Below are 11439 nucleotides of genomic sequence, written 5' to 3'. Positions count from 1 at the left end.
TTCATTAGTTTCACCCCCTACCCACCGCTAAGCACCATTTCTTGGTTCCACCCCCTACCCACCTCCGAGCACTATTCCTTAGTTCCACCCCCTACCAACCTCTGAGCACTATTCCTTAGTTCCAACCCCTACCCACCACCGAGCACTATTCATTAGTTTCACCCCCTACCCACCGCTAAGCACCATTTCTTGGTTCTACCCCCTACCCACCTTCGAGCACCATTCCTTGGTTCCAACCCCTACCCACCTCAGAGCACCATTCCCTTTCTCTACCCCTACCCACCTCCAAGCATCATTCCTTGGTTCCACTCCCTACCCACCTCCGAGCACCATTCCTTGGTTCCACCCCCTACCCACCTCCGAGCACCATTCCTTGGTTCCACCCCCTACCCACCTCTGAGCACCGTTCCTTGGTTCCACCCCCTACCAACCTCCGAGCACTATTCATTAGTTCCACCCCCTACCCACCTCCGAGCACTATTCATTAGTTTCACCCCCTACCCACCGCTAAGCACCATTTCTTGGTTCCACCCCCTACCCACCTCCGAGCACTATTCCTTAGTTCCACCCCCTACCAACCTCTGAGCACTATTCCTTAGTTCCAACCCCTACCCACCACCGAGCACTATTCATTAGTTTCACCCCCTACCCACCGCTAAGCACCATTTCTTGGTTCTACCCCCTACCCACCTTCGAGCACCATTCCTTGGTTCCAACCCCTACCCACCTCAGAGCACCATTCCCTTTCTCTACCCCTACCCACCTCCAAGCATCATTCCTTGGTTCCACTCCCTACCCACCTCCGAGCACCATTCCTTGGTTCCACCCCCTACCCACCTCCGAGCACCATTCCTTGGTTCCACCCCCTACCCACCTCCGAGCACCATTCCTTGGTTCCACCCCCTACCCACCTCCGAGCACCATTCCTTGGTTCCAACCCCTACCCACCTCAGAGCACCATTCCCTTTCTCTACCCCTACCCACCTCCAAGCACCATTCCTTGGTTCCACTCCCTACCCACCTCCGAGCACCATTCCTTGGTTCCATCCCCTACCCACCTCCGAGCACCATTCCTTGGTTCCACCCCCTACCCACCTCCGAGCACCATTCCTTGGTTCCACCCCCTACCCACCTCAGAGCACCATTCCTTGGTTCCACCCCCTACCCACCTCCGAGCACCATTCCTTGGTTCCAACCCCTACCCACCTCAGAGCACCATTCCCTTTCTCTACCCCTACCCACCTCCAAGCACCATTCCTTGGTTCCACTCCCTACCCACCTCCGAGCACCATTCCTTGGTTCCACCCCCTACCCACCTCCGAGCACCATTCCTTGGTTCCACCCCCTACCCACCTCCGAGCACCATTCCTTGGTTCCACCCCCTACCCACCTCAGAGCACCATTCCTTGGTTCCACCCCCTACCCACCTCCGAGCACCATTCCTTGGTTCCAACCCCTACCCACCTCAGAGCACCATTCCCTTTCTCTACCCCTACCCACCTCCAAGCACCATTCCTTGGTTCCACTCCCTACCCACCTCCGAGCACCATTCCTTGGTTCCACCCCCTACCCACCTCAGAGCACCATTCCCTTTCTCTACCCCTACCCACCTCCAAGCATCATTCCTTGGTTCCACTCCCTACCCACCTCCGAGCACCATTCCTTGGTTCCACCCCCTACCCACCTCCGAGCACCATTCCTTGGTTCCACCCCCTACCCACCTCCGAGCACCATTCCTTGATTCCAACCCCTACCCACCTCAGAGCACCATTCCCTTTCTCTACCCCTACCCACCTCCTAGCACCATTCCTTGGTTCCACCCCCTACCCACCTCCGAGCACCATTCCTTGGTTTCACTCCCTACCCATCTCCGAGCACCATTACATACATTCAGAGCTGGAGGTGCCGGATTTTTTTTTTATGTATATACTATTAAACACATATATATATATATATATATATATATAAAAATATATATATAAAAATATATATATATATATATATATATATATAATTTTTATTTTTGATATATCAATTTATAAATATATATATATATATATATATATATATATATATATATATATATATATATATATATATAATATTTAAACCAAGACCATAGTATTATTGTTTTTTTTTATAACAACAGAAACTGCCCCAATAATAATTAAATGACCCTTTGCAAAAAAACAAAAAAACGTTTGTCACTATTCCAGTAATAATAATAATAGAAAAAAAGTATTAAAGCTTCACTCCATGCAGATATAAAATACACAGACTAACACAGATTCATATTCATTAGGAGTGGTGCAACGGATCGTCATTGATCTGTGATCCGTACGGATCAACACCTTCGGGTCGGCACACACGTGATCCGCGGATTGGAGTAGGACGCAGGTAGTGTGGGCGGCCTCCAGGTCCTGCATCGGCCATTGGAAAGGCCACCTAGCTCCCGGAGCGGCGGCCATCTTGGTCCACCCGGCGGCGGCCGCAACAAGCTTTCCTGGCCTTCCTGATTGCCTGGAGTTCGCTCCCCTCCTAGATCAGCCTCCGGAGTGCCTGAGATCACTCTCGCAGCACATCTGCAGCCTACACCTGTCTTGGGAGTTTGGCAGTTAAAATCTATTCCCATATATGTATTTCCTCTGTGTATTTGCTTCGGGTACAGCTTTAAAGCGGAACTAACCCCTCCTATCGTTTTCAGCCAAGGAAGGTTCCATCTTGGCCTCTGTTTGATCTGCAACTACCAATGGAGCTCCACATGTGATCAGTTATGACTCCAACCATTGGATGATTTGACAGTTTGGTTGAGAGCACGTGCCGGGGATGTAACTGTTTTTTGAAACTGTTAAATCCATGGGTTTAGGTCCCTTTCACACTTGTATGACCTGAAAGTCGCACGACTTTGACGCAACTTCGACGTGACGTGAAGCAACGCCTGTGTAATCTTGAGGTCTATGGAGTCACATCAAAGTTGGACCAAAGTAGTGCAGGGACTACTCTGAAGTCGCTGCGACTTGAAGTCGCACAGATATGAACGGTACTCATTGGAAATAATGCGGTACGACTTGTAATGCGACTTTGCAGTCCCAAGTTGCAGGACAAGTCGCACAAGTGTGAAAGGGGCCTTACTTCCACTTTAAGTATTTAAAAAAAAAAAAGGTTGAATCTTATTTATTCATTTATTTTTATGTCTAGAAAACAGAATAAAGAAATACCTAACACACCTTTGGAAACTCCCTGAAGATGAACACAGACGGGGGAATTCCTGGAACTGAGAGAATATTACGGCTCACGCTGGAGATCGTCTACCTGCTGACCGGAGAGGTGAGGAGGATTCTGGGAGGTCACATGACATCACTCTTATCTCTATTAATAAAACACAGACCTGACCGGAGAGGTGAGGAGGATTCTGGGAGGTCACATGACATCACTCTTATCTCTATTTATAAAACACAGAGCTGACCGGAGAGGTGAGGAGGATTCTGGGAGGTCACATGACATCACTCTTATCTCTATTAATAAAACACAGAGCTGACCGGAGAGGTGAGGAGGATTCTGGGAGGTCACATGACATCACTCTTATCTCTATTAATAAAACACAGAGCTGACCGGGGAGGTGAGGAGGATTCTGGGAGGTCACATGACATCACTCTTATCTCTATTAATAAAACACAGAGCTGACCGGAGAGGTGAGGAGGATTCTGGGAGGTCACATGACATCACTCTTATCTCTTTTTATAAAACACAGAGCTGACCGGAGAGGTGAGGAGGATTCTGGGAGGTCACATGACATCACTCTTATCTCTATTAATAAAACACAGAGCTGACCGGAGAGGTGAGGAGGATTCTGGGAGATCACATGACATCACAGTGATATTGAGTATTGATAATACTCATCTTCAGTTTTTGTCTTCATTCAGGTTTATGTATCTGAAGCAAAGTCCACTGGGAGTATTACACCAATTAATCATGCTTGTGTCTGCAAAGAACAGAGTAAGAACCAGTGGCCTATCATAGACGCGCCACCTCCCATCCTGACACCTGAGAGAAACATTGTAAAGAAGATCCTAGAAGTCATCCAGAAGATCATAGAGCTGCTGACAGGAGAGGTGAGCGGTGCCGGGAATTCTGGGACATTATCCAGTAACAGACAAGGGGTGTGTCTGGATGGTGACTGTATCATTGTGTGTGTCAGGTTCCTATAAGGTGTCAGGATGTCACTGTCTATTTCTCCATGGAGGAGTGGGAGTATATAGAAGGACACAAGGATCTCTACAAGGACGTCATGATGGAGAATCGGCCACCCCTCACATCACCGGGTAAGTGGAGACTTTAATTTCTTATATCGGAGAGAAGAGTATTGAGGATCCACCTAAACACGGACATCTTCTGGTATTTGTGCTTTCCATAGATGGACCCGGTAACAGAAATCCATCACAGAGATGTCCCCATCCTCTGTTTTCTTGGGATTCCACTCAGGAACACCATAAGATCCCTCAAAATGATAAAGCGAAGGAAGAGGGCAGGAATGAACCTGATGAGGTAAAATCACATACAGACAATATGTATGAGAACTAAGCCATGCCTATTAAATGTACGTAAGTAGATACCGAAAGTGAAAATGGTTACTGTGCTTGCTCTTCTTTGATGGCCTTTAGATGGAGGACTTAAACATTGTGGTGGTTGAACACCTTGATGATCAAGAAGATCTTTACATGAAGATAAAGGAGGAGGAAGTTCCTTCAGAGATCAGCACAGGTGAGTAATAAACACTAATTCTAGAAAAGAGTCCCAGATTCTCCTTGTTCAGTCACTACAACAATCTCTTCTTCTCCCTCCTCTTTGGGTAGAATGTACAGTGGAACCTCGGTTAAGGAGTAACGCGGTTAACATGCGTTTTGAATAACACTAACTTTTTTTTTTTCAATTCTGACTCGGTTTGTGAGTGTAGTCTTGCAAAACGAGCAGAGTTCAAGCGAATGGGGTGTGCAGTACCGCATTTGGCCAGAGGTGAGGGGGCGCAGTGACACTCGGACCGGTTCGGAGCCATTCAGAAACATTTAGAAATACAAGTGTTTCCGAGATCAGCCGAGCTGTCCCCGAGTATTAAAAAGAAGCAAAGAGTCGCATCTGGCCGCTGGGCCACAGTTTGGAGACCACTGATCTAGATTTATGTCTTGAGAGCTTTAAAGTGGCCAAAAACAGAAATTACAACAATATTACCCTTTAATTTTTCCAGGTCTTAAAATGGGTGATGAGATCAGGAGTGATGGGTCTTATGGAACAACCACAAGCAGCCAACATGTCAACATTGCAGTCTCCAAAGGCGATAAGGCCACATGTCTACCAAAACTGCCAAACCCTGCTCGGGAAGGTAGGGAAGTCATAAAACGAAGGACTAAGCACTCAGAAGAGAGACCATTCGTCTGTGCCTCCTGCGGTAAGCACTTTAACTTCAAGTCAGTCTTCATTAACCATCAGAGGATTCACACTGGAGAGAAACCATACCAGTGCGCCGATTGTGGCAAATGTTTCAGCCAGAAGGGAAGCATGGTGGAACACCAGAAAATCCACAAAGGAGAGAAGCCCTTTGTTTGCCCCGATTGTGGCAAGAGCTTCATCCAGAGGGCCAACTTGTACCACCACCAAAAGAACCACATGAACGAGAAACCTTATCCATGCTCTGAATGTGGCAAGCGCTTTATCAACAGCTCCCGGTTGGCGGCACATCAGAAGATCCACTCCGGCTACAAGCCATTCAGCTGCCCCGACTGCGGGAAGAGTTTCCTAAAGAACGCCAACCTTGTCATCCACCAGAGAGTTCACACCGGGGAAAAACCCTTCATGTGTTCCGAATGCGGAAAATGCTTTATCAAAAACTCCAACCTGGTCACCCATATGAGGGTTCACACAGGGGAAAAACCTTTTCGGTGTATGAAATGTGGATGGTGTTTTAGCCAGAGTTCTGTCCTGGTAAGGCACCAGAAGACCCATGGAGACTCAGGGGAACTGGTAAAAGTCAAAGTTTCGATTTAGAAAGTGAATGAGCCTCTCCAGGAAAGACTTTAACTTTTTCCACTTACTGATGTACAGTTTCTTAAAAAAATATATCAAGGGCTTGTTGTGTGAGCCTCTATTGTGGACTTAAATGCAGTTATAGTTTGATAGTTTTCTTGAAATCTGTAGCCTTCCATTGGTCTGTTGAGTGGGACTGACCCTGTCTAGAAGTAGGTTTGTAAGTTATGGAGTTGATGGATAAAAATCATTCCAAAATTTCTATAAGTGTTTCTGAACTTTGCTTTCTTCGTACTCTGTAACCTCTTGCCGACCACCAGCAGTATATTTCCTGCTAGCAGGTGGCTCCTCCAGGCACTGCGACGTACCCGTACATGGTTTAGGTTCAATAAGTATTTATTAGAAATTTTTGACAGATATAATACAGAACAGAAAACATTGGATCAGGAGCCCAACAAAGGGTAACCCATTCGATACAGTATAACACATACACATAGCGATACCTGATAACCAAGCGTGTACAAGTGAATAGTCTATAGGCACTGTGGTGGTACAGACAGGGAGATGCACTGCACACCTATGTCTGGCCGGAGCCATCCCTGGCCTGGACGCCCCATTGGGAGCCTGCTGCGGCCAGGAACCAGGGAGGCAGGAGAAATTAAAAAGAAGACAACTGGAGGCAGAAGTGCAGGGAGTAACATAACAGTGAAAGATTTACAGTTGTACCAGTGGTCTCGACTGGTGAACACGGCTAACTGGAAGTGGGTAACCACTGATAAAACGGTATGGCTAAGGTGGAGGGCCATGATGAAGGGCAAGTAGACAGAGAAGAGAGAGGTATAGAGGGAGAGACAGGAAAGAAAGAAGGGAGAGGGAGGGGTGGGGGGAGGCAGCGTGCTCAGCCCTTTTCCAGGGATCAGTAGCCTAAGGCATACTAGTAGGGGAGGTAGAAAGGTAGGGTATTAGGTTCGGGGCCTACGGGGGTTTCGGGGTTCCGGCTGTACCAAGCTTGGCCTTAAGTCTATCAGAGGTAGAGTAATGCCTCCAAACACTCCAAGTGAAGGAGAACTTGGCATAAACGTCAAGGGACTTGGCTTGTAGCTCTTCCATGAGCATGATGTTGTTCATTTCGCCTACCCACTCAGCCACAGATGGGGGGGCGGAAGACTTCCAGTGTCTGGAAATCAGCTGTCTACCAGCGCTAAGGCAAAATTTCAGAAGGGTGTGTTTTTGAAATTTGATAGAGCCTGGGAGAATGGACAGGAGAGCTATCGAGGGAGAGGGGGCTAGGGGCTTCTCATAGAGGTCTGAGTATATTTGAAAAATTGAGTTCCAGAAGGGGCGAATTACGTTACAATCCCACCAAATATGATAGTACGAACCTGTAGCAAGTGTGCATCTCCAGCAAGAGTCAGAAGCAGACGGAAACATGACCCTGAGGGTGACCGGGACACGATACCATCTAGATATTACTTTGTAGTTCTTTTCCTGAGCATAGCTCGAGATGGAGGATTTGTGGGTGTAAAGAAAGGCTTTGCGCCATTCTAATATCTCTTCCTAGGTCCTCCGACCAAGCTGCAGTAAACCTGGGAAGGGAGTCATGGGTATTCCCGTACATGGTTTAGAAGTGATCAGGATAAGAACTATACTAGTGTCCTCAATAATAACGTGTCCCCAAAAACGCAGTTTGTTTTTTACCAAAAACATGTAGCAGAATAAATTTTGGCCTAAATATATGAAGAAATCAGATTGTATCGGATGAAATTTATAACAGAAATACCACCAAAAGAAAGCTCTATTTTCAAGGAAAAATTATAAAAAAACTTTATTTGGGTACAGCATGACTGTGCCATTGCCAGGTAACATAGCACAGTGCTGAAAGGCAAAAAATGCCCTGGTCATGAAGGGGATAAAACCTTCTGGAGGTCAAGTGGTCGAAAAGAGTAGTTTTCTTATTCCTGGCAAAGTCCCAGGTTTTCCTAATAACCTTTGCCGTGATCCTAATGCTACACCATTAATCTGTTGGAGCCCTCTGAAATACACGGTACCTCTGGGGAGTTGGGCATGAGACCTTCTCCCAGGATGCAGTGCACAGGTCCGAGGCCTATATTCATTTCAGAAAGATGTTAGGTATAGAAGAAGATTGGGGTTTACAAAAGTTGTCATTCAACATCAGGCTTAGCCCAATCAGGGAGCCCCATGAATTCAGGAATGCTGAATCAATGGTCAGGCATCCTCTTGTGTGCCCCGCTTTCTCATCCACTCCATACACCTTCCTAAGTGAGCACCCCCACACCTCATTGTGCATCCCTAGTCACTCCACCCCCTTATTGTTCACCCTGACTCCATATTACCTCCCTATCCCTCCCCCTCCAGGCTTATTGGTAATTGGACTAGTTCCAATGCCTGGCATACTGGTAGGCACTGGTACCAGGGAGGAGTAAGAAGAGGGAGGAGAAGAGGAACCAGAGCCACCCTTAACTGCACCAAGCAGCACACATTCAGCGGGAGAGGGCCACTCACTCTCAAGTCTGACCTAGAACTGGCTGGATTTGCCCACACAGTCTAAGAGTGAGAGAGAGGAGGAAGCATGCCACTGACAGGGCCAGAGCAGTAGCACACACACAGACTGATCTCACCCCGAATCCTTACTAATTTTGCCCCCTAAGAATTTTGCGCCCAGGTCAACTACCCTTGTGGGGCCCCAAGGGTAGTTGACCTGGGCGCAAAATTCTTAGCGCCCAGGTCAACTACCCTTGTGGTCCCACCCACACTACGCCACTGCTTACCATTCCTTGTTCTGCTTTGTGTGGAGGTGGCCTTCTTGGTCTTGTTCTAGAGGCAGGGCTTTGCTTCCTCATGTGAGAGCCTTCAAGTGTATTTCAAGTTTTGCAGTCAAATTTGGGAAAATCCCCCTATAGATGTATACTATTATGTGTTGCCATTGACACAAAAAATATATATATTTAAGGAGAAGGCTTTATGTCCGACTTCAAGTATTTTTGAACATTGTCAGAGTGAAGGTGGGTATACAATTTTACAGGTATCACTAAATGGTGGACCGTGGTCTGAATCCAGACCAAGTCACTGTCCCATTCCCCCACCATTTAGGTTCTTTCCTCTAGCCTCCACCACTGTCCTCACAGTAGAGCGAGAGGCAAGACAGCTCTGGATGGAGGGCGGGTGAGCAATCATGCCGGTCAGGCTGGTAAGCGGGCTAGCGTGTGACCGAGCGAGCAGGCAGGTGTTCTGTCAGGAAGCCGCTCCCCATCTTAAAATGCAACTGAAGTGACGTTGCATCGCGGCCATTTTGGTACACCTGCACGCAGTAAGCCTAGAGTTAGAAGTCGACAAGCGGACATCTTTATACACCCACCAGAGTCTTGCTTTTCACAGTTATTTTTAACAGTAAACCCAACTTATTTTTCACTGTATATAAGCTGAGTTTACTGTTAAAAATAACTGTGAAAAGCAAGACTCCGGGTGGGTGTATAAAGATGTTTGCTTGCCGACGTCTAACTCTGTTTACTGCATGCGGGTGTACCAAGATGGTCGCAATGCAACATCACTTTGGTTGTTTTCCCTGTTAAAAAAAAAACATCACTTTGGTTGCATATTCTGATGGGTAGCAGCTTTCTGACATCATCTCTCACCGTCTGCCCTCACTCTGGGTCACATCCACTGGCAAGTGACAATTCACATCTGGTGGCAGGGGATGTGGCAAGTGACATGGCAATTGACAATCCGCATCTCGTGGCAGGCAACGGTAGCAAGTGACACACTCGGGGCTCCCAATGATTCTGCAATAGCTAAAATGCTGGTGAGCAAAATGTAGTTTATATTTCAGCAAAAGTTCAAGCAAAAATTTGGATGTTTGGCCAAAGTTTTGACCTTTTAGAGTCAATAGAAAACGAAAATGAAGGTGGTTCTTGGTGACCTCTAAGGTTGCAATTGACTTTAAAAGATTTTCGAGGGTTACAGAAGCTCCGTTCTACAATCCAGCCCTTGTGCCAAAACACAGCCCCTCAATGTCCTCGTTTACTGTTTGCATAGGAAATTTTGGAAAACAGTTGTTTCTAAGGAGTTTTTCAAGATATACGCATAGGACGCCAAAGGCTGAATCAGCCCACCAGGCGTTCTCTTCCAGACCAGAATTCCTCTATTTCTCTTTGCTTCAGAACTGTCCCTCTTCTGGACCATGTGTCAATCTCCCACTCAATTGTCCTTCCTCTGGACCTAAATCCTTCGATCCCTCTTCTCGAGCCAAATCTCTCCATCTCTTCACAACTGTCCCACTTCTGTACCTAAATTCCTTCATCCCTCATTCTTCCACAACTGCCCCTCTTCTGGACTCTCAATCCCTCCATAACTGTCCATCTTCTGTCCCCAAATCCTTTGATGTCTCTTTCCTCTAAATTGTCCTTCTATTGGAGCCAAATCTTTTTGTCCCTTCAAAACGGTCCTGCTTCTAGACCTAAATCTCTCCATCCCTGTAGAGTTGTCCATCTTCCGGACCCAAATACCTTTGTCCCTTTTAACTCCACCACTGTCCCTCATCCAGACCAGAATTCCTCCATCTCTCTTTGCTTCAGAACTGTCCCTCTTCTGGACCATCTGTCGATCCCTCCACAAATCTCCTTCTTCTGGACCCAAATCCCTCCAACCCACTTTCTGCCTCAACTGTCCTCCTGAACCCAAATACCTTCAATCCCTCGCTTCTCTGCGACTATACCTCTTCAGGACCAAAACCAGGGCTCAAGTCCTGCGGGAACGCATGGGAACGGAGTTCCTGCACTTTTTTCACAGCAGGAACTCAGTTCCCTTTGCAGGACTAGAGCAGCCGAGCCGCCCGAGCCAATCCTTCACTAAGCGGCGATGCCCAGCTCGAGTCACTCTCAGGGGCAGGCGAACCTTAGTAATCCTTTATGTTACTGGCCGCCTCCTGTATATGGATTCATCGGGTAGTATTCCGTCACTTCCTCAATGTCTCCTGGGAGCTTTTGTCATTGTTCCCAGGAGACATTGCGGAGGTCTGCAGCGAGTTATCGCGGGATTTAGAAAGAACTTGCGGTTTAGTAATTATGCATATGAGCGTATTATTTAAATTTTTTTGGTGGGGGAGTGAATCTTGGGTGGGAGTTCCCACACTTTTTCCCCTGGGACTTGACTCCTGACCAAAACCCCTCTGTCCCCCTTTTCCTCCACAACTATCAATCTCCTGGCCCCAAATTTCACCACTGCCCTTTTCACAACTGTACCTTTTTATTCAGTTTTGCTTAATAGAATGCTCAGTGTTCCTTGCAAACTACATGTCATCGAATCACCCAGTATTCAAAGTTTATTTGTAAAATGTAGATTTTTATACAAATAATTATAAAATTATGTAACATGTTGTATTAATTTCAGCTGTCTAAGCAACAT

At 46.9% G+C, this 11439-nt stretch overlaps 1 protein-coding gene across 1 annotated transcript; it reads left to right on the top strand.

Moving 5' to 3' along the window:
• Positions 1 to 4287: 4287 nt before the first annotated feature.
• On the top strand, positions 4288 to 6280 carry LOC120909398 (oocyte zinc finger protein XlCOF6.1-like). Its single transcript, XM_040321168.1, has 4 exons — positions 4288 to 4322; positions 4415 to 4545; positions 4662 to 4761; positions 5243 to 6280. Exons 1-4 carry the CDS (start codon positions 4289 to 4291, stop codon positions 6037 to 6039), a joined length of 1062 nt encoding a protein of 353 aa, XP_040177102.1. The 5' UTR covers position 4288; the 3' UTR covers positions 6040 to 6280.
• The last annotated feature ends 5159 nt before the right edge of the window (positions 6281 to 11439 follow it).

The sequence above is a fragment of the Rana temporaria genome, chromosome 8 (assembly GCF_905171775.1).
Source record: "Rana temporaria chromosome 8, aRanTem1.1, whole genome shotgun sequence".
In the NCBI taxonomy this organism is placed as follows: domain Eukaryota; kingdom Metazoa; phylum Chordata; class Amphibia; order Anura; family Ranidae; genus Rana; species Rana temporaria.
The sequence above is the reverse complement of the archived record's forward strand: the minus strand, read 5'-3'. Positions and strand labels throughout refer to the sequence as shown.

Coding starts and splice junctions, on each gene's coding strand:
- LOC120909398 (XM_040321168.1), top strand. CDS start 4,289: ATGATGGAGAATCGGCCACCCCTCACATCACCGG. Junction 4,546..4,661: donor GCAGGAATGAACCTGATGAG/GTAAAATCACAT, acceptor GATGGCCTTTAG/ATGGAGGACTTAAACATTGT. Junction 4,762..5,242: donor TCCTTCAGAGATCAGCACAG/GTGAGTAATAAA, acceptor TAATTTTTCCAG/GTCTTAAAATGGGTGATGAG.